The sequence below is a fragment of the Amblyraja radiata genome, chromosome 17, assembly GCF_010909765.2.
Source record: "Amblyraja radiata isolate CabotCenter1 chromosome 17, sAmbRad1.1.pri, whole genome shotgun sequence".
In the NCBI taxonomy this organism is placed as follows: domain Eukaryota; kingdom Metazoa; phylum Chordata; class Chondrichthyes; order Rajiformes; family Rajidae; genus Amblyraja; species Amblyraja radiata.
The window spans coordinates 32,997,804-33,020,813 of NC_045972.1; the positions used below are offsets into that span (position 1 = coordinate 32,997,804).

At 43.5% G+C, this 23,010-nt stretch overlaps 1 protein-coding gene across 2 annotated transcripts in view; it reads left to right on the forward strand.

The window, feature by feature from the left end:
• Positions 1 to 594: 594 nt before the first annotated feature.
• The window catches only part of kiaa0895l (KIAA0895 like), a 34,001-nt gene continuing 11,585 nt past the window's right edge, over positions 595 to 23,010 (forward strand). For both annotated transcript variants that reach the window (XR_004414517.1, XM_033036059.1), the window contains exons 1-3: positions 595 to 1,495; positions 15,663 to 16,277; positions 18,978 to 19,121. Coding sequence is in view for 1 of the 2 variants with exons in the window: in XM_033036059.1 (XP_032891950.1) it covers positions 15,720 to 16,277; positions 18,978 to 19,121 (702 nt within the window). In the remaining variant the exon portion in view is untranslated. The remainder of the gene's footprint in view (positions 1,496 to 15,662; positions 16,278 to 18,977; positions 19,122 to 23,010) is intronic.

Here is a 23,010-nt window from a genome sequence, read left to right on the forward strand (position 1 = left end):
ACCTTTCTTCAAAAGGAAGCCTTCTTCTGAAGAAGGGTTTTGACCCAAAACTTCACCTGTTCCCTTCCTCTAGTGATGCTGCCTGACCCGTTGAGTTACTCCAGCTTTTTGTGGCTATCTTTGGTGGCATCTACTGTTCCTTCCCACACATTAAACAAGTACAGTTGGTTCAGAAAGTCGATGGTCTATGAGTATACATTAGCACCCAGTGCCAAGACATGCTTTATACCTGAACTGACATTTATTACGTCCATATATCCCTTCGCTATCGCCTCCTCCACAGACACCAATGGACCATTGTGGCCTCCAACTTTCCTTGGCCATCAGTGCGGCTCTGATTTGTTCTGAACCTTTTCATCTCTAGTTTCCCTCTCCCCATTGCTCTCAGTCTGAAGAAGGGTCTCGACCCGAAACATCACCTATTCCTTTTCTCCAAAGATGCTGCCCGACTGCTGAGTTCCTCCTGCATTTTGCGTTTATCTTCGGTGTAAACCAGCATCTGCAGTTCCTCCCTACACATTGAATAGTGCCATGCTGTGAAGAGCCAGATCCGTGTGTACAGTGTGTTACTAAATAGCTGTCCACTTTAAGAATCAGGATCTGAGTCCATACTTGACTTCTCTGAATGCTTTTCCTGCTTGTGGCCTTGAAATGCACAAAGCTGGCGTTGACCTGATGAAGTGAAGGCATGTCAGTGTTGCAATGGGCCTTGAACTCTCACTACCCGGTGTCCTGACATTATTTACACAACGTTTGCCATCTTGAGACTGCGGACACCTGAGAGCCCCCGGGGATGAAAGCTGCAGCGAGGTTAACGGCAGAGCGGTGCCCAGAAACGTGAAGAGAAGCGAAACTCCGGGAGCATCTCTGCCCCGGTGGGCGATTATTTAAAAAAACAAAACGTGAACAATGGCGCGTGTATAAATGTTGAATTGTTATCCTGGCAGTTTCTGGCGTATGGCACTGAATGAGAATGGTGGGTAGTCTAGGCCGGACTGAAATTCAAAAACGCTCCGCATCATTTTCACTGCTGGGGATCTACAGCGGGGCGGGCGGGGGAAACCGCTCTCCATCCCATTTATCCACCAGCAGCCGCTTCCAGCCCCCACGGCCAGGGCTGCACTCTATGTGGAGCCGGGAGGCGGGGTTGGTGGGGCATCGACAATTTCCTCGCCCGTCTTTCCATTAAGTTCCGCTGCTTTGGAAAGATGCGATCGAATGGAGCGGATGGCAGCCTGAGTTAATAATAGCCGGAGGCTGGGGTTGTCAGTCAGGGCAGCCCACTGCTTCCCCTTTATATCGCCTCTATCCCTTCCCTATTCCGTTTTAGACCCGCGTCTCCGCTGTTTCCACAAGCCAGGCTTCACTTCCCAAAAAGCCACCGGCATTTGACGTGCTCTACAACCCAGGACCGCGACGGAAGACGTTTAAACCAAACTCAGCCCCGTTGTCTCAGTGTTCAATCTTTTGAAAACACTTTTGTAGCGATTGTCATGTAAGTTGGATGATTTTATTTCTCCTCTACTTATCTGTCACCTGACCAAGCAAGGCTTTCTTCGATCAGAGAACACTTTGTTCAGGCAGGCGTTTCATTGTATGTGCGCGGTTTTATTAAAGATACAGTGTAGCGCGAATGCTGCTGGCTGTATCCAAACTAGGGACATTTCTGTGGCAGGGAGGAACGCGGTGTCAAGCAAGAGTGTTACAATGGACCGAATGAGAATCAGCGCCAGAATTCGAGTGTGTGTGTGAGAGAGAGAGGGAGAGGGAGAGGGATGGGGGGGAGAGGAGAGAGATGGGGATTGGGGTAACTGCTTATTGCTGGGGCGAGTGCCGACTGGTATTGTCTTCGATTAATAAAATTGGCACCTGAGCCATTACGAAGGAGGACGTTTTATGCACGTGTAATTTTGAGTAATACGAGATCGTTATTATCATTTTTATCCCAAGAATTGTCGAGTAAGTATTCTGGTCTGAAAATATGTTATTAAAAAATAGCGTTGGAAGTGCTTTCCTTTGTTTTACATACTGTACAGTTTATGTCGAGTGCGGTCCTATCTGTCATCTTTCAAGCACTCCCATTCTCTCCCTCTCACCACCTATCAATGCGCCGCGAGTTTCCTATTGTGTCTGGAACCGACACACCCACCGTCGGGAATCCGATCGGATGGTCTCGGCGGCTGGAATGCCGAGTCCTAATCATGTGGGGAATGGTCGCGGGGTGCAGGAGGTAAAATACTGTACTAATCAAGCTCAGTTAACCAAACAACTGTCTCAAACCGTAGCATTATGTCGCCTACCCAGCTTCAATGCCGCTTAGTCTACACGGACTTTCAAAATTTCAGGTTTAAAAAAAAGAATAAACCGCGATGCATAGCGGCCGATAGTTTTAGTTTAACGTGTTTGAAACCAGAAGAAAAATGCATTCTGAAGAACAACAGTAGTATGTAGGAAGGAAACGCTGTTCAATTTTAATCCAAGACCCTGTAAACTGTACAGCATATACACACCTTTGCATTTAGAACAAAGTATTTGCTGTATTAGTACTATTCAGAGCTTATTACAAAAACATATGAAAAGCAAGCACCGTTTCTGCGTTAAATTAAATGGAGAAACGGGTCTTCAAGTAATCTCCCTTGAGAGCCCAAAATACACCACCCGTCCCTCTCCATGTCACACACCTTATGTAGGGTGGAAATCTATTGTTTCTTCAGCTACAAAATGCAGGGATCCATAGTTCAAGATGTTCTGATAAACATTTTTCCAGGTTTCCCTCTCAGTTTCTCCTCCACTGCAAGAGACGTAAACAGTCTATCCATTCTCTCCTGGTAACAGACACATTATATCCCAGGCAGAATCCTGATGAATAAGTTCTATCTAGTACAATCATATACTTTCTATAGTACATTGTGCAGACCTCCACACAGTATTCTAGCTGTGGCCTAACTGAGTTTAATATATTTATTCCATCACCTCCCTGCTCTTGTATTCTATGCACTGGCTAATGAAGGTAAGTGTAATAATATCAAGAGCAGAGTAGACCCAAGCGCAGAGAAGACCCAGGGGCCAGTAGTAAGTTAAACTCAAAAAAGCTTTTCCTACAATCCTGATAAACATGTACAAGGTTCAGCATGCAAAAATCCACAACTGTGCCGAGACAGAGACAATCATCAGCATTTAAATAGGGAACTCAATAGGTAACACAAATGATAATGTCACACAGGTGAAAATACTTGAACATAATTGAACAAAAGACAATATAGTCTATGCCAGCCTTAGTGATCAGCAGGTGCTGTGACATGTAAGTATTCTACCTGCCGTTTTAATCTACCAGTGTTGCCACCTTCAGAGATCCTTAGATATGCTACAGGGTCCATCGGAATGGACTTAAGGAGGACTAAATTGTGTCCTGTCCTTAATAGTCCCCTCCAAGTGCATCACTTCACACTTACCAAGGCTAATGTCCATTTTCTACAGCTCTTCCCATCTTACCAACAGGACAATATAACCCAGTAGCTTAAGACGACCAACACTATTAATTTTGATATCATCTACAAAGTTACTGATCCTACCGCCTCTATTCATATACAAATTGATAATGTATATGTTAAAGATCCCAACACCAATCTCTTGGGTGCATTAGTAGTCACAGACTTCTCATCAAAAAGCAACCCTTCACAATCACCCAATACCTCCTATATCCAAGACAATTTTGGATCCAATTTGCCAATTCAATGTTTTCTCAGCAAATAAGCAGAAGGTGTTGCATGAAAATTGCAGGAGCAGAATTAGTCAATTCGGCCATCAAGTCATTCAATCATGGCTGATCTATCTCACCTAACTCCATTCCCTGCCTTCTCCCCATAATGCCTGACACCCATACCAATCAAGGACATCCCAAGAGTTGTAACATATTGCACCAGTCATCCATGTGGGAATGTTGTTGAAGTCCTTACCGAAGTACATGTAGCTGTCCTCATCAATGCTTTATGATATCTCTTAAAAAAAAAAAAACACAGTCAAATTTGTCAGACAGAATCTCCTCCTGTCCAAGTCATGCTGTCTCACTTTGATTGATACCTGCCTTTCCAATGGTTAATCCAGTCTCTTAGGGGGTTTTCCAATAACTTCTCTACCACCAGTGAGCACAATGTTAGAAAGTTCTTCTGTTTCTCTCCCTCCGTGCATTTATTCCTCACCCAACATCCGAAACAGATTGCTTTAACTCAGCATAAGATCTTGTTGCAGGAAAGTTGGCTTTATTTCAAGAGTTGCTTATTGAGCGTGTAGCACTTGGGGATGGTTTCAAATTTATTTTTGTTTCTAGATTGTCAAGCATCATACTAAATGGAATAAAAGATCCATTGAGTGTTGGAAGAGAGATATTACTGAGAGATAGTATGTGCATTTATGTAATATTCTTAATGACTCTAGGACATGCCAAAGCACTTTACAACCATTAAAGTACTTATTTTGAGATGTCATTACTATAAGAAAATAAATAAAAGATTTTGATTCTCTTTATGAGGCTGTTTTTGGAAGCTGTGATGTGTACTGGTTAATGTTCCACTGCTTTAAAACGTTTTTCTTGTTTAGCAGGAATAGTATTATGCAAATGGTTCAGTGGGTAAACGAGTCAAATAATAGAGAACTGTCTCAGATTCAATGCCTGATTTGTATTATGTTTGCAGATCTCTGCTCAGGGCAATAGTTTTGGACACATTAAGTACCCTTGGGCCTCCCAAAAAAGAGGCTGAAGATATTTTCTACTGCATTCAATTATAAATACCGAGTGGATGATCCATTTTGGTTGCCTCCAGTGTTCCCCTTCATCACATTTGCCTGCTTAAACCCTTTATGATTCAATCTGTATACATTTTAGAAATGGTTGAACTTTACAGAAATATCTGTGGGACTAGACAACAAAATGTAGAGCTATGAATCTCTGTTCATTGGCACCACTCGCCAGAGCTACCACACTAGCACCTGTCCCATAATATGAAAAATTGACCGTCTCCCACTGTTGAACTCTCACCATTAATATCTTGGATGTGCAGACACACGAAACTGCAGATGCAAGGATCTTGAGAAAATCAAAGTGCTGGAAGAACTCAATGTGTCGGGCAGCATCTTTGGAGATAATGGACAGGTGACCTTTTGGGTCGGGACCCTTCTTCCAACTGGGGGCGAGAAAGGTGGGGGCGCGTCAACACCTGCCAAGAGATAGGTTTATACAGGTGAGGAGGTGGGTGTACATGGGCAGATGGGTGGAGTAAGTGAGAAAGGCTAGAGGTGAAAAGGAGGCAAAAAATGTCAGATAAAGAAGAAGAGAAAAATGGAAAGCCAGAGGGAGAGATATGAGTGGAAGGGGACAGTGGAAGAGAAAAGAAGGGGAACAAAAGGGTATGAAGGGCAGGAAAGGAACAGAGAGACTGGAGGGGTGGAATTGGGGAGAGAAATGGATGCGTACGGAATGGGAAAGAGAGGACAGTGGAATCAGTACTTGAAATTGGAGAATTCAGTGTTCATACCATTGGGTTTTTAACTACCCAGTAGATTAGAAATTACAGTTCTGAAGAGAGACACAAAATAACTCCAGCACTTTGTGTCTATCTTATTGACCCTAACTGTAGTTTGACATTCCATTTCACAATGTTCATGGGCTGTTATTGGTTACACAATGGATGACGTGTAGCACTTTAAAAAGCAAGCACTGACAAGCATTACGTAATGCATGCAAAGTGTAACTAGACACAGGTTCAACATCATCTTTAAATTTGCCGATGAGGCCATCATTGTTGAACGAAGAATGGGTAATGAAGAATAGGCTGCATCCCTGAGTACTTGAGGAAGTAGCCCCAGAAATAGTGGATGCATTAGTGATAATTTTTCCAAAACTCTTTAGATTCTGGAGTAGTTCCTGAGGATTGGAGGGTAGCTAATGTAACCCCACTTTTTAAAAAGGGAGAGAGAGAGAAAACGGGGAATTACAGACCAGTTAGTCTAACATCGGTAGTGGGGAAACTGCTAGAGTCAGTTATTAAAGATGGGATAGCAGCACATTTGGAAAGTGGTGAAATCATTGGACAAAGTCAGCATGGATTTATGAAAGGTAAATCACATCTACCGAATCTTATAGAATTTTTCGAGGATGTAACTAGTAGAGTGGATAAGGGAGAACCAGTGGATGTGTTATATCTGGACTTTCAGAAGGCTTTCGACAAGGTCCCACATAAGAGATTAGTATACAAACTTAAAGAACACGGTATGGGGGGTTCAGTATTGATGTGGATAGAGAACTGGCTGGCAGACAGGAAGCAAAGAGTAGGAGTAAACGGGTCCTTTTCAGAATGGCAGGCAGTGACTAGTGGGGTACCGCAAGGCTCAGTGCTGGGACCCCAGCTATTTACAATATATATTAATGATTTGGACGAGGGAATTGAATGCAACATCTCCAAGTTTGCGGATTACACGAAGCTGGGGGGCAGTGTTAGCTGTGACGAGGATGCTAGGAGGCTGCAAGGTGACTTGGATAGGCTGGGTGAGTGGGCAAATGCATGTGAGGTTATCCACTTTGGTGGCAAAAACAGGAAAGTAGACTATTATCTGAATGGTGGCCGATTAGGAAAAGGAGAGATGCAACGAGACCTGGGTGTCATGGTACACCAGTCATTGAAAGTAGGCATGCAGGTGCAGCAGGCAGTGAAGAAAGCGAATGGTATGTTAGCATTCCTAGCAAAAGGATTTGAGTATAGGAGCAGGGAGGTTCTACTGCAGTTGTACAGGGTCTTGGTGAGACCACACCTGGAGTATTGCGTACAGTTTTGGTCTCTAATCTGAGGAAAGACATTCTTGCCATAGAGGGAGTACAGAGAAGGTTCACCAGACAGATTCCTGGGATGGCAGGACTTTCATATGAAGAAAGACTGGATAGACTCGGCTTGTACTCGTTAGAATTTAGAGGATTGAGGGGGGATCTTATAGAAACTTACAAAATTCTTAAGGGGTTGGACAGGCTAGATGCAGGAAGATTGTTCCCGATGATGGGGAAGTCGAGAACAAGGGGTCACAGTTTAAGGATAAGGGGGAAATCTTTTAGGACCGAGATGAGAGAAACATTTTTCACACAGAGAGTGGTGAATCTCTGGAATTCTCTGCCACAGAAGGTAGTTGAGGCCAGTTCATTGGCTATATTTAAGAGGGAGTTGTGGCTAAAGGGATTAGGGGGTATGGAGAGAAGGCAGGTAAGGGATACTGAGTTGGATGATCAGCCATGATCATATTGAATGGCGGTGCAGGCTCGAAGGGCTGAATGGCCTACTCCTGCACCTAATTTCTATGTTTCTATGTAACAATGAGTCAAGAGTGCAGGAGTGAAATCGATAATCTGATTAAATAGTGCCAGAGCAGAATTTTTTCTCTTAACCTTAGCAAGATCAAGGAACTAATTGTTGATTTCAAGAAGGATAAGCTGAGGATCCATAAAGTTATCTTCATCAGTGAATCTGCAGTTGGAGAGAGTCACCAGCTTCTAGTTCCTGAGTGTGTACATCTCTGATGATGTATCCTGGGCCCAGCACCCTGATGCAATCACAAAGAATACTACATCAAACTGTTGCATGTGTATGGTAGAGAGCACACTGACTGGTTACATCACAGTCCCCAAGAACCAAGGAGGCTGTAGAAAGTGGGAGACACTACCCAGTGGATCAGAGGTGTTGACCAATCGACCATCAAAGAACCCTACTCGGAAGAGCTGCCTCGATATGGCAGTTAATATCAATACAGACCAATACCACTCTGGCCAAGCTCTCATTTCGCTTTTACCACTAGGAAGGTGCAGGACCTTATTACCTCCAGGTTCAAGAACAATTTCTTCCCATCAATCATTAGGCTCTTGAAACACACTGCACAGCCCTAACCACAACTCTGTCTCAGCAACAAATTATTGTGCACTTTGTTTAGAAACTTTGGTAAAGGGCCTGTCCCACTTGGGCGACCTAATCCGTGAGTTCTGGCGAGTTTGCCCTCGACTCATACTCGCAGCATGGTCAACACAAGGTCGTAGGAGGTCTTCGTAACTCTCCTTCATGCTCAAGAGTGGTCTCTGCGTACTCGAGGCCTCAGCTAGGTCACGGCGTTTAAAAAAAATATGTTAAAAAATGGCCACGAGTAAAAAAAGGTCGCCATGGAAAAAATCACTACTTTTTTTACTCGTAGGTTCAGTCGTAGTAGGTCGTAGTAGGTCGGCATGTTAGTCGTAGGTAATCGAGGGTAGTCGAAGGTAGTCGTAGATAGTCTTCATCATAGTCGAAGGGAGGTCGAAGGAGATCGAAGGAGGTCGTCTTCACACTCCACTGTCCAATTTTCCTGAAGTTAGTCGTAGCTGGTCTTCAACATAGTTGAAGGAGGTCGAAGGAGGTTTTCTACATTGCCCACATGCTGCGTGGCACCGACACCTGAGTCCACTTGTATGAGTGTTAATATACATACCGCAGAGCCTGGTTTCCAGTCCCCTGGATGAAGTGGGTAAGACCTCTCTCTGTGAGGCATATGTGATGATTCATACGCAGTGGTTATTCTCTACTGCACTAGTTGAATTTTCAGGACTTGGAATGTCAATTTCCTCATGAATAGACCCAAGCAATAAATCTAAATGTCATATCATATTTTGGGAACAAAAATTGTAAGACCATAACATAATTGCCTTTTATACATAATCAATATTCTTTCTTCGAAGTTGTTGCCTTCACTGTGGTGCCTGCAGTCTCTTGCCTCACAACATTACCAACCTGCTAAAGCGGACAAGAGACATCTCAAAGCACTCATGCTTGTCCTCTTGATCATAGCACAGTGGTAGCATCGCTGCCTTACAGCACCAGAGACCCGGGTTTGATCCTGACTACAGGTGCTGTCTGTGTGCAGTTTGTTTGTACGTTCTCCCTGTGACCACGTGGGTTTTCTCCGGATGCTCTGGTTTTCTCCCACACTCAAGACCTACGGGTTTGTGGGTTAATTGACTTTTGGAAATTGTAAATTGTCACTAGTGTGTAGGTTAGTGCTAGCGTACGGGATGATCGCTGGTCAGTGCTGACTCAGTCGGCCGAAGGGACTGTTTCCGCGCTGTACTCTAAACTCTACAGTCTTGAATTGGACACTTGGATTGGAAAAGCTGTCCATGTCATGGATCTGGCTCCCTCATTCAGTATGCGCTTGTTTCCTGCAGTGGTAGTAGTGCTCATGAAAGGACTTGAAATTGAAACTCAACCATGCAAGTACTTCTTAATTTATATATAACAACAGATTATTGATGTGTGCTAAAGGAAATCAGCCCAGAGCAATAGGAATCATGCCACAAATAGAAACATCCTGCATTTATCTCAAGTTTCAGCAGAACAGCAAAAACTTGGGCAAACGTAATGGAAGAAATGTGATAAAGAACCCTTCCAATGAAGGTTAAAAATAGATGTCTGAGATGGGGTATTGGAAAAAACTGAAAATTATCCATGCTAGCAGCCATGTGAAAGGATGCTTTAGTCTCTGCATCAGTGGATACGATGGGATCGGACTGTGACTGGGTAGATAGCAGACAGATGAATGAAGCAAACAAAGGAGAAGAATTTAAGAAACCTTGGTCCAGATCTTGCTGTAATGGGGCAATTTTGTAGTGTGTAGAGTTTGATGTTGTCAGGCATTTATCAAGCCGTACAATGTTAATTTAGTTCCCATAGAAATGCCTGATGTCTTTGTGATTAGATTTGTGGATGGTTTGACCATAGGTGGAGGGACAGGTGGTGTTGAGGAAGCAGGGAGGCGGCAGAAGGATTTGGAACAGGTTGGAAGAGTGAGAAAAGAAGTGTGGTCAACTACGATGTAGCAATATCACTGCATGGGTGCAGCACTTATGGGTACGACTGAAGGACTCGAGGTGTGATGTGATACTGCTTCCATTAAATGAGGTTGGGATCTGATAAACAGCTTTAAGTGAGCCTTCCTTCCCCCTGATATGAAAATGAGTGCAGCACAATGTCAGAGAAAATGATTAGGAAAATAGAATAGTGTAGAATATAAATAAGAAGCTCGTACTTCAAAGCTAGATGGGATTTAAAGTAATACAACCACCCAGTCCAGGTGCTGAGGAAAGAAGCTGAGGGGCTCTGACCACAATTTTCCAATTCTCATTGGATCTGGAAGTAGTAAGGACAGCTGGGGTATTGCCATTGTTCAAACCGTAGATTAATGATAAGCCAAAACACACTGGGCTAGTCAGGCTAATTTTTCAGAGGGGATGATTCAACACAAAAGGAATTGGCTTTTTGAAAAGTATGGATTAATGCTGAACCTCTTCATGAATTTACCGATGCATACTCATACTTAATTAGATGATATATTGTTGGATGAAGAAGTCGGAGGGGTGTTGTTGTGTAAATGAGCATTGCAGGTTTTGACAAACCACTACATATAAGTTATTTGTTCAATTGGTGGATATGTGCTTGGCCAAGCTTGAGAAAGCAAAGGGTTGAGGAAGTAATGTTGTGTTTCTGACTGGAAGGAAATGCACACCAGTTTCCTTTAGAGATGGGCTTTGAGACTATTGGTCTTTCAAAACCCAGGAACATAAATAGGAGGATATAACAGAATTGATGAAATGGACAGACACCTTTATTTAATGCAGATAAGTGTGAAGGGTTATATTCTGCTCGGGATAATGAAGGGAAACTATGATTTTAAGGATTGTGAAAGAATAGAAAGTGCTAGTACTACACGTATATAATTCTTTGCAGGTGGCAGGATAGTTCTGTGCAGGCTGCATAAACAAAAAGAGTACAGGATTTTTGGCTTTATAAATAGCAGCAGCGAATACAAAAGCAAGGAAGTTTTGCTAAACTTTGAGAAGAGTCTGGTTAAGCTGCAGCTGGAGCATTGTGATTATGTCTGAGCACTGCACAATCGGAATGATCTCAGTAACTTGGAAAATATGCACAAAGTTATGTCGCAAAACGGGAAGCTGGATTGTTCACGTCAGAGCAAAGAAGTTTAACGGGACATCAAGTGTGATCAAAATCATGAAAATGTTTAATTACGTAAGGAAGAATGAATTGCTTTAATTAGTCATTCATTTAATTAATCATTCGTTGAATGGCTTTAATTCAAAATTAATCTCGACCTAGGAGCGACGATTCTCCAACTTTGGCAACATCTTTGCAAATCTACTCTGCTCTCTCTCAAGTGCAATTACATCCTTTCAGTTATTGGGTGGTGAGGTGTACACATTTTTCTCGCTGTAGCCGAGAATCGATAATATATGGTCATTAACAAAAGACAAAGGAATATCAAAGAGGGGTGGTATATTTTCATGCGGTATACATGAATTTTATCAAGGTGTTTAACCATGTGCAGGTTGATTAATAAAATAAAACCCCAGGAATCCAAGGAAAGTAGCAAATTGGATTAATGTTTGGTTCAGTAGCAAAAAGCAATGTTTCATCATTTCTGGATGCCTTGCTATTTGTGGTGTAAGTAACTTGTTTTAGACTTGAATACAGGGAGTCTTAAATAAGCCATTTGCTGATGATAACTGACACTGCCAGTGTGGTTGATAATTAGTTTAGTTTAACTATACAGCACATAAACAGGCCCTTCGGCTCACCGAGTCTGCACCGACCAGCAATCCCCGCACACTAACACTATCCTATACACACTTGGGACAATTTTCAATTATACCAAGCCAATTAACCTGCAAACCTGCACATCTTTGGAGTGTGAGAGGAAGCCGGAGAAAGCCCAGGCAGGTCACGGAGAGAACTTACAAACTATATACAGACAAGCACACATAATCAGGATCGGACTCGGTCTCTGGTGCTGGAAGGCAACACCACTATCGCTGCACCACCGTGCCGCCCCGATAATGAGGGAGAACATTCTGGATTATGGGAATATAATAATTGGAATGGTTATACGGGCTAAAAAATTGGCAATTCACATCTGAAGCAATATGAGTTTTGGGGAGGGCGAGATATTAATCAGTATGAAGGCATGGAGGAAATCTCTGAAGGTAACAGGACATTCCCTTTCTTGACCAGGGTTTAGGAAGCCAGACGAGGGAGCTACTGTCAGAACTGTATAAAAGAATAGTTAGACTACAACAAAAGAAATGTGTACACTGCTGGTCACCCAATTACTGAGAGGATGGATTGACTGAGACAGGGATCAGAGGAGACTTGCGAGGATGTTCCCAGAGAATCATAGTTATGAGGCGGAGGTAAAGGAGGCAGAGGGACAAGAGTATTTTGTGATGTATAGAGTTGTAATGGTCCTTGGCACGCCATGGTGGAGAGAACAATGTCCATGCATTTATATTAATTAATAGAAGGTTAGGGGGAGTTGAGAAAGATTACTTAATTCAGCGAATGGTGGGGGTGCAGTAGCCAGTGGCTGAAAAGGAAATTGAGGTCAAAGCCCTGTCCACATTGGCACATTTGAAGCAGCAGCATTGTAATGAGCACTTTGAAAGTTATATGACTTATACGCCAGGATAGAACTGGGAAGTGGGAGTCCATATCAGGTTGGCATGGACGCAATGGGCCAAATGACCTCCTTGTGTACTGTGAATTTCTAGTAATCAGTGAGCAGACACAGGGAAGCAAGTCTGATGGGGCCATCTATTTTTACACTGCCTAATTTTACTTTCTGAGGTCACTGCTTTCTCCTGTTGCCTCACGTGTGAATTTCAACCCCTTTCGCACCAGATGCATGGCTCTTATTTAATCTCCCCTTGGACTTGTGATTTGGCCTTCATTCCTCTCTCACTGTGTTGTCTGTGGACCTGACAGATGGCCAAGTGGCTTATTATCAGTTTCATTTGGACCTGAGATCTCTTGTTTCTGCGTGAAAGCTGCCTTCCCTGACTCAGTGGATGGTGCCAGGATATATTATGGGTGTAAGGTATAAACAGATGCTGCCGTGCAAAAAGCCAGTGAGCACCCTTCACATCCATAAGCCCCTCCCACCCCCAGCCCCCTCTCCATACCCCCACAGGCAGACACACAATGATAGAAGTAGATTTTAGAAACTTCGAAGGCAGTTTTGGTCAAAATGTGATCATTGATACCCCAGTTTTATTCCCTCAACAGTTTGGTGGCTGTTACTATATGAACCTCCCCACCATTCTCTGCTCATTTAACACTGCCTTTTTGACCAAGTTCTCGCCACCTGCTTTAATGTCAATTTATTGAATCAATGTCACGTGTTTCCTGATTGTACTAGATTGAAACATTTTGGGCTTCTTTGCAAGGTTATAGTTGCTATACAAATGCAAGGTGTTGTTACAAAATGAAATATTATGTCAGAGATTGTACCCGGAAGCACTGCCTCTATGGTCCACATGTGGTGAGCCTTTTGCTGACATTAAGCTTGTGGAACAATGAGGTTCAGTAGTTGCAACAGATGATAGAATTTAGCTTATAGTTTGACTTACAGGAGAATTTGGGATGTGTATGTGAGAGGATGTTACTCTGTGAGCCAGCATCGACTCAAGTGGCCAGATGGCTTCCTGTGAGGGAAGGAAATATAAAGAAAGTCCTGTTGAGGACACAGAAGGGCTGGAACTGTGGGAGGAAATAAGGGCGGAGAAAGGGACTGCAGATGCTGGTGTATACCGAAGATAGACACAATGTGTGTGCGTAACTCAGTGGGTCAGGCAGCATCTCTGAAGAAAAAGGATGGGTGACGTTTCGGGTCGGGACCTTTCTTCAGACTCAAGTGATTTGATTCAGATGGGATTAAACTCATTTTATACACGTGAAATAAGAGGTTATGCTACTGGAACTGCTGCTTCACAGCTCCTATGATTCGGGTCAGATCTTGAACTCTGGTGCTGTCTGTGTGGGGTTTGCATGTTCTCCCGGTTTCCTCTGCGTGCTCCAGCTTTCTCCAACATACCAAAGACTTGCAGGTTGGTAGGTTAATTGGCCGCTGTAAACTGCCCCTTGAATGGATAAGGGCAAATTTGGGCCCCATATCTGAGGATGGGTGTGTTGGCTCTGGAGAGGGTCCAGAGGAGGTTTACAAGAATGATTCCAGGAATGAGTGGGTTAGCATATGATGAGCGTTTGACTGCACTGGGCCTCTACTTGCTGGAATTTCTAAGGTTGTGTGGGGGGACCTCATTGAAACTTACAGAATAATGAAAGGCATAGATAGAGTGGATGTGGAAAGGATGTTTCCACTGGTGGGAGAGTCTAGGAGATCAGAGGTCATAGCCTCAGAATTAAAGGGCCTCTTTTAGAAAGCAGGTGAGGAGGAACTTCTTTAGTCAGAGAGTAGTTAATCTGTGGAACATTGTCACAGAGGGCTGTGGAGGCCAAGTCAGTGGATATTTTTAAGGCAGGGATTGTCGTGGTTTACATGACTCAAATTAAAGATATAAATGACACAGACACGGAGAATTCTTCAAGAAGACGAGAGGCCTTTAATTTGCACAAACCTGGGCCTTGGAACATTCAGAGATAGTACAGCTTGGCCATTCTCCAAATGCTCACTGAACTATATTTTCATGCAGCATTTTATTATAATTTCAGTTCTTATCTTTGGCTGCTTAGCATTCATGTTTTTACTAACTTTAACCTCGTACTGTCCTTGTCTTTTATCTCCAATTTCTAAGTTATCATAATGTTCTAACTGAAGCAAAATAAACTAAACAATAACATATGATGGACATAGCACGCCTTGAAGAAATGAGACTCCGACTAATAGATAAATATGACCAATTCTTAAGGAGTTGGTCTCCTTTCATCGACTTTTTGGAATCATGTGATGCAGCGGTACCATAAGGATTGCTGATTTCAGTTCATGACGTGGATAGATCTACATCTCCGAATATAGATTTGAAAAATTCTCTTTTAAGGGGCCTTTTCTTCTATTTCTACTTTCCACCTTTTCTTTTTTATTTTATTTTTTTATTTTTATTTTTTATATCCACACTTCACATTTTTCTACTCTCTACCATCTATTTTTCCACTCTTTCCCCTTTCTATTGTTTTTTTTTTTCTTGTCTTGCCTACTCATAACATAAAACTAGAGGTTGTACATAGAATGGATTACGGTATGACATAGTTGGCACCTAAAATTAGGTGCCACTGTATTGTTTTGTATTGTATTAACTTCTAATAAAATAAACAAAAAAAAAACATGTTTTTTGGGCCTTGACTTCTGAGCACACAAAAAAGCTGACATTTGCGAGCTTTACTAAATGTTTTCAGCATATTGGTTAGATTTAAGAAGTAACGTGTTTCTTCTATATACATTCTATATAACTTCTATAAGATAGACAAATTCTTGATTGGAACAGGTGTCAAGGGTTATGGGGAGAAGGCAGGAAAATGGTATTAGGAGGCAGAGATCAGCCATGATTGAATGGCGGCGTAGACTTGATGGGACGAAAGGCCTAATTTTACTCCTATAACGTGAACATGTGATAGATGAGTTATAGGAAGTGGGGAGACTGTTGAGAACGTGTGGGAGAATAAAATGGGTTACACTATAATTTGTTTAAACACGAGCGTTTAATGGACAGGGCGGACAGTGAGTTGAAGGGTCTGTTACTGTGCTTGTCTTTCTGCGAGTCTATGACATTGATTCAGTGCTCTTTTTTAATTTGGCAGATCGATAACGTGAGGATAAAGTTCAACTTCCCACGGCATTACTTCCTGGCTTCGGCGATGGTGCTTGATCCAGGGGCCCAGGGTTTGGCCAGGCCCCAGAACAGCAAGCAGGCCGGCACGACCAAACCACTGAGGAAAGAGGCCGAGACAAAGAGCAGCGATAGGAATGGGATTCGGGGGCACAGCAGCCTCTCCACTCCGCAGCCGGAGGCACCTTTGAGGACTATATCCCAGACTTCAGGGGCACTGGGCTGTGGCCTGAAAGTCATCAGGGCACCTGCAGTGGCGCCCGGCCTTGTTGGTAACAGACAATGCAGCTGGATGAGGCGGAGTGAAAGTTCATTCAACGTGAATAACGCTGGTTCCAATCACTCCCGGGCCAGGATCAGGAACGCCACATCCCTCCCTCATATAGCCAGGCACATCCCACAGGAGCCGCCCCCTGTTAAGAGCCCATGCCTCTTGGTGGCGCTGAGACCAATGAATGTTGATAAGGAGAAAGAGGTGTTTTTCAAATCTAATTACACCTACAACCCTCAGTTTGAGTATTCGGAACCCTTGAGCACTAACATAATGAGCAAGTACAGCGAGGCATCTGACCGCTTCATCGAACAGGTGGGCACAGCTCTTTAAATCTTGGTTTCTGGAGATTCCACTTGTGTCTTATGTCGAGCGATATTAATGCCAACTCCTGGCATACTGTAAAACTCCACAAACTTCATCCCGTGCTCTGTTGAATCTTTATGAATGTACACCCAATTTCATTCAACCATCAACTCGACACTCGTTCACCCTGGTTTAGCTCCCAGTCTAATTTTAGGTTTCTCATGTTTTTGTTGAAAACCCTTGTGGCTCAAGATCTCAAACCTCCTCCTACTCTACACCCCAATAAGGTCTTGGCAGTGTCTTCTTTGGGCTTTAGGTACAAACATTGATTTCTGTTGTCCCACCATTGGCAATCCTACTTTCAGCTGCATGGGCCCTTGTGTATGGATTTCCCCCCCAAAAACCTGGCTTCCCCCTCTGATCTTCAAGATAGTTCTTACAACCTAATTTATTGCCTGGCTTTTGTTCAACTGCCCTAATACCTCTTTGAAAGTTTGTATGGTAACAGTTTTGTGAAACCTTGAATCTGTTACATTGCTAAAGGCGCTAAGAACCGTAAATGTGCTTTAAGGCAAGACTGCGTCTGGTAACGATGTGATTCCAAGTCAGAATGCAGGTAATTGGGGAAATTCCCCTGTCGATCAAACCAGGTGATCACACAATTGTTAATGACAGACTGTTGACACAATGTATTTGAAATAATCCCCATGCACTGTTTTAATCCAGAGAAAATGCAATCTTATAAAGTGACATTACCACAATTTCAGCCAGACTTTCTCTTGCTCTTTAACTGAACTCTTTTTCCGGAGTAAATTGATTTTATTCGACAGTGCACTGCTTTCTCTGAGCCTATCTGTGCATCCACCTTCCCTCAAATTCGTTGGGTAACCCAGTGGTACCAGTAAATACTGTAGCCCTCGACTGTGAGGCATGGATCATATTTATACAATACCAGCACCTGTCTGGGAATTTGTCATGTTCGCTGGCCTAGCTGGAACTGGGCAGCTAGAGGTGCTGCAGGTAGTGCGGCTGTCTCACAGCTCCAACAACCCGGGTTCAATCCTGACTCCAGTGCTCTCCATGCGGAATGTGCACATTCTCCCGGTGGTGACGTAGCTTTCCACCAGGTGCTCTGGTTTCCATCTACGTCCCAAGTATATGTAGTTAGTACATTAATTGACCATTGCAAATTGCCTGTGATGTGGGTGGGTGAGTGGTAGGGGAATCAAGGTACAGTTGTGCTTGTGTGTGAGACAATAGGTTGCAGGTGGGCAAGTGGGGGATTGGTTTGATGAAATTGCTCTTGGAGGAAGGAGAGACTTGGTGACCAGAATGGTTTATTTCTCTGTCATAAGGCAATATTACATATGACCACCATTTTAAAGCTGTCAAAAACTTAAAACTCTCCATTCTCAAACATCTGCTTAAGATCACTATGCAGTAGCATTTTGAAGAAAACTGTACCCATATGATGTAGATTAATGAGCGTGAGATTTCCCTTGCACGTCTTCCAAGTGTCTGTTGGGCTAATGTACAGAGGTGCCATGCACAGTAGTATCGAGTTGAACACATCACGCCTGGACACACAGTTGATTTTCTTTCAGGCTTTTGTGGCCCATGGATAGTCCAGAGCCCTCATGTAGAAAGAAACTTCACCACACATGTGAGCCTCCCACGTGGCCGTTAAACTGCATGAAGTTGGCAATTTTGGTCTTGGGCCTGTTGATTAAACAATTGATAGTTGGGCATGTTGTTCCGTTTCTAGCTGAGTGGCAGTTAGTGCAATAAGATGAGGCTGCATGTCTCCAGGTGTTGGAGGAACAGCACCTCCTATTCCTCTTGGGTATCAATGGTGTAAACATTGAATTCTGCAATTGTAATTAATTAACCTACCAACATTCCCCCTCCCTTTCACCAACCCCCCTTTTCTACCTCTCTTCCCTGTGCCCCACCTGGATGTGCACCCATTTCTCCCTTTCCCCTTTCTCCAGCCCCATCCACCTACATTCCTTCCTCTGGCTTCACATTTTACGCCTCTTCTATCCTTATCTTCCTGTCTTCCTGTCACACTTTGATCTTTTCATTTTGGGCCTTTGGACAACCATCTCTCAATCAACCCCCCCCCTCCCCCCCAACCTTCTGTATCCACACACCACTTGCCAGACTTTGTTTGCCCCCCTCTCTTCCAGCTTTCTGCCCCCTGCTACAATCAGTTTGAAAGGTCCCAACTCGAAATGTCACCGATCAGTTTTCTCCTGAGATGGTGCCTGAACTGCCGAGTTACTCCAACGCTTTGTGTCATTGTTTTCCGATAATTCTAATATTATCTAGCTTAGCTTTCGCCATGCTAATCTCTGTGAAATGATCCACCGTCACGCAAGTAATTCAATTTGAAGATTAATGTCAAACCGTTGCATGCAGAAAACATTGTACTGACAGGGTAATTGGATTAAATGCTTAAAATATGTTGATAGTCAGTGGTATTTAATGGTTTACTTTGATTACTTTAATTCCCTTTGATCTGCTTGATACCTGCAAGGATTAGATCATCGCTCTCAGAGACTCATTCAGCCGCTTGCCTTTTACTTTAGGAGCAGGAAAACCCATGTTGGCCACTTTACCCCTGACTTCAAGGGACTAAATCAGGTGAAATTTCTGAATGAGATGCTGCAGGGTAACTACAGTTGCATTCCATTGTCTCTCTTCTAGGCGGTACGAATCATGAAGAGCGTGGTCAAGATGTACGGGTGCTACGAGAATTTTGAAGTGGCCACAGGGGGTGCTATGCTATCAAAGAATAAAATATGGACCTGCATCAGGAGCTACATGCGTAAGGAAGGATGCTCTGGAGAGGTGAGGTGGATAAAATGACTGTGTCCACACAAACCCTGCACCTTCACTGTATTTACACATGCTCTAACGTTTAACTTCCTGTCTTTGTTCTGTCAGCAGAGATTAAGCTGGCTGGGCCTATACTAAGGTGCGGTCATATGAAATTATCATGAGGCTTGACAGAGTAGATCTGGGAATGATGTTTCCTGTAACTGGTCATCAAAAAACAGGCAAGTAGGACAAGTGGTTGGTCATTGAGAACCGAGAAGAGAAAGATCATTTCACCCAGAGGGGAGTGAATCTTCAGAATTCTCTATCCAAGAGGGATTGATTGATCGAAAGATACAGCAAGGGGAAACAGGCCCTTCGGCCCACTGAATTCATGCTATCCATCAATCACTCATTCACACTAGTTCTGTGTTATCTCACTTTCGCATCCACTCCCTACACATTTGCGGCATTTACAGAGGCCAATTTACCTAAAAAAACGTGCATGTCTTTACGATACGGGAGGAAACCTGGGTACCAAGTTGAAATCCACGCATTTACAGGAAAAACATGCAAACTCCACAGACAGCACTTGAGATCAGGACCTTGGGTTGTGAGGCAGCAGCCCTATCAGTTGCACCAATGTGCCACCATCAGTCGCTGAATGCTCAGTATAGAAATTAATAGCAATTTTGGATAGGAAGAACATTTTGGATATCTTTTATTGTATTTGCTTTGTATTAGCCTGGCAATAACCTTTCGCAAGAAAAGAAGAAAATAAGGACTAGGCCCTAATGTTCCTGCTCTACCTTTCAATAAGATGATCATAGATGCAAGACCAATGAAAAGGAGGAAAGCTTTCCAGACATTGGCTGTTCAGCTAAAGCATTAGTGCATTAAATCACCCCATAGCACGTTAGATGCATTTTCAGTAACTTCAGTTTTCCTTGTGGGCGGCACAGAGGCACAGCGGTAGATAAGCACTCACTGCCTTACAGTGTTTGCAGTGCAGGAGACCCTCATTCGATCCCGACTATGGGTGCTATCTGTACAGAGTTTGTAAGTTCCCCCCGTGACCGCGCGGGATTTCTCTGAGCGCTTCGGTTTCCTCCCTTACTCCAAAGATGTACCGGTTAGTAGGTTAATTGGTTTGGTTTAAATGTAAATTGTTCCTCGTGTGTGTAGGATAGTGTTAATGTGTGGGGAATGCTGGTCGGTGCGGACTCGATGGGCCGAAGGGCCTGTTTCTACGCTGTCTCTCTAAACTAAACTAAAAGAGTCAGCACCTCTGTGCTTTGTGTCACTTTACTCTGAGACTGTCCCTTTCTTTTCCTTCTCCCTTTATTTGTCACACCCATTTTCTGCCAACTATTATTCTACTACACCATCAATTTTTCCTCTCATTTTCTTCTCTTTCATTTTGCACCACTTTTTTACTTCCTTTCCATGCCCTCTCATCACTGTCACATTCAACTTGAGTCTAGCAACTCCAGATAAAGCTGCCTCAAGGCTTTATGATTCGTTTTGCTGTATAAATTGCTGCCTGTTATTGTTAGGCCACGGGGGAGTATAACAGATGTCACCGGACTGTCTGGCTTCGCAAGTAAAAGCCAATGAACATTGTTGCTGCTGTTCCAATGAATCTGGAAAGCTGACTGGAAGGCAAAATCTTGCAGCTGCCATTCATCCTGATTAAAGCAAAGGCTGCTAATTATTCTTAACGACTTCAAAATCAATTAGTCCAGAACACCTCAGCCAAGTGTATGCCCAGTGTGGAGCAGGCACTTTCTAAAGATGGCTACACTACCTGCCTCAACAATGTTCTTTTGAATTAGTCAGCTCGTAGGGACGGACGTTGAAGGTGTCCTATCCAGAGTAAATCTGTGACTTTACTACTTTCAGTGTTTCTTCCAAATGTTGTTCATCATGGAAGAAGTACTGATTCATCAATTGTGCCAGAATAGTAAATGGTGATCAGGAACGGGGTTTCTAGGTTGCTGATGGTACAAAACCTCCTGGGGGTCAAGAGTCAGTGCTGAAGACTCTCTCACGCATTCCACTCCTCTGGTCGGTTTGCCCTGCTGGCCGGACAGTGACTGTGAGAATAGGATTCTGACATGTTGTCCAGAGTCACATACAGATCAGATCAGATCAGGACAGAAGGAGTGTGGAGGGATGGGGGTGGAAGAGTGGGAAGGGGATGAGAGAGGAGTTTGGAGGGGATGGGTGGAAGGACTGAAGAGGCGATGAGGGTGGGAGGGGTGGAAAGGAATGAGGAAGGAGCTGTGGGGAGGGCATGAGAGTGAGATGTGGGAAGGGGATGAGAGTGGTAGGGGTGAGGACGGTAGAAATGGAGTGAGATGGAAGTATGGAGAGGGGTTGGTGAGGGTGGGGTGTCGTGAAAGGATGTGGGTGGTAGTAGTGGGGAGGGGATGAAGTTGGGAAGGGTAGGGGTCATGAGATGAGAAGGTGGAGAGGGCTTTGGGGCAAGGAAGGGTAGTAGAAGGTAAGTTATGGGGATGTGGAGAGAAGAGGAAAGTTGAGTGTGTGGGTCAATGTAAAAATAGGAGTTGAGCGAATGTCGCACCATCTACATTGTATCCTTGTGTCTGCCACAGGATGAAGAAAGACTTGCATTGATATATCTCCACCCAAACATTCTGGACATTGAGCATCTCTTCACAGTGAAGTTTCACACAGTAGCCATGTTGTGAATAGTGAAATAGTGTCACTATCAGCAAAGTGATCAGGCCTGGATGCACTGCTTTAAGGTTGCTGTTTGTGAGAAGGATCATAATTAAACCTAAACAAAGAAATGTAAGTTAGTCTCAGTCATGCGCTCAGCAAGAACAACATTCTATGTGACAGCCTTTCATCCCTCGGCTGGCAATTTGAAAGATTAGCCACATGAATGATATCCTGCAAATCTAATTGTGTACTTGTAACTATATCCCAGCATGGGCTAGTCCCTTTGGAAAAGAAGGGAGAAAACCAGAGGGAAATAAAGCCAAAATACTTCTGTTGAGAAGAGCCGATGCTAATTAATATATAAACCATGATGTTTAGCGCGAATGTAAGGCAGCTTGTGCTTGCAGGTTGGTGGTAACTGGATGGGATGTACCCTCACATTGGCTGGAAGATGATAAGTTGCCATGCTCTAAGCCAAGAGTAGTTGATCCCCATTAACTCGAGCCCGGCCTAACTGGTAGCAGCTCTGTGGCAGATCCTCAGCATTTCTGCTCCAATTACAGTTCATCCCAAGGTCATTGCTGAGAAGGATATGTTCTAATTGTGCTTGTGATTCAGAAGTACTGACTTGCACTCAGTACACAGACATGGACCCCCTGTGAATACTGGCCCGCCCCTGAGGAAATTTTGGCTTCAAAAATTGTTTCATCCATGCCGAGAAACATATCACTCCTCAAACATAAGGCACTGTACAATACAACATTGAGAAATTCGACACACTTTTAAGAAAGTTAATGGCAGTTGTCAATATCAAGTGGTCTCTTTAGCGGGAGATTTTGTTACAGCTAACAGTAACACAATGTTTAAAATCCATGAATTCTAACCATCTGATCCAAATATCAACTGCTTTCACAGAAGGGTTAGATTTTACCAGCACTGAAATGTTATTTAAGAGACCAGCCCTGTTTCTCTTTTGTTCACTGACAAAGAGATCTATGGTTCTCTCGAAACAAAACCGACTGCAAATTGACTCAGAAATCTCTGGAAACACTCAGCGGGTTAAACAGCACCTGCGGAGAGAAAAAAACAGAGTTAATGCTTCAGGTCTGCGACCCTTCTAATGAAGTATCTTGCTGACCTATTGAGTAGTTTGACATTTTCAGTTTCTGTTACAGATTTTCACCATCTATGTGATTCAATCCTGACTTCTGGTGCTAATGCCCCTGTCCCACTT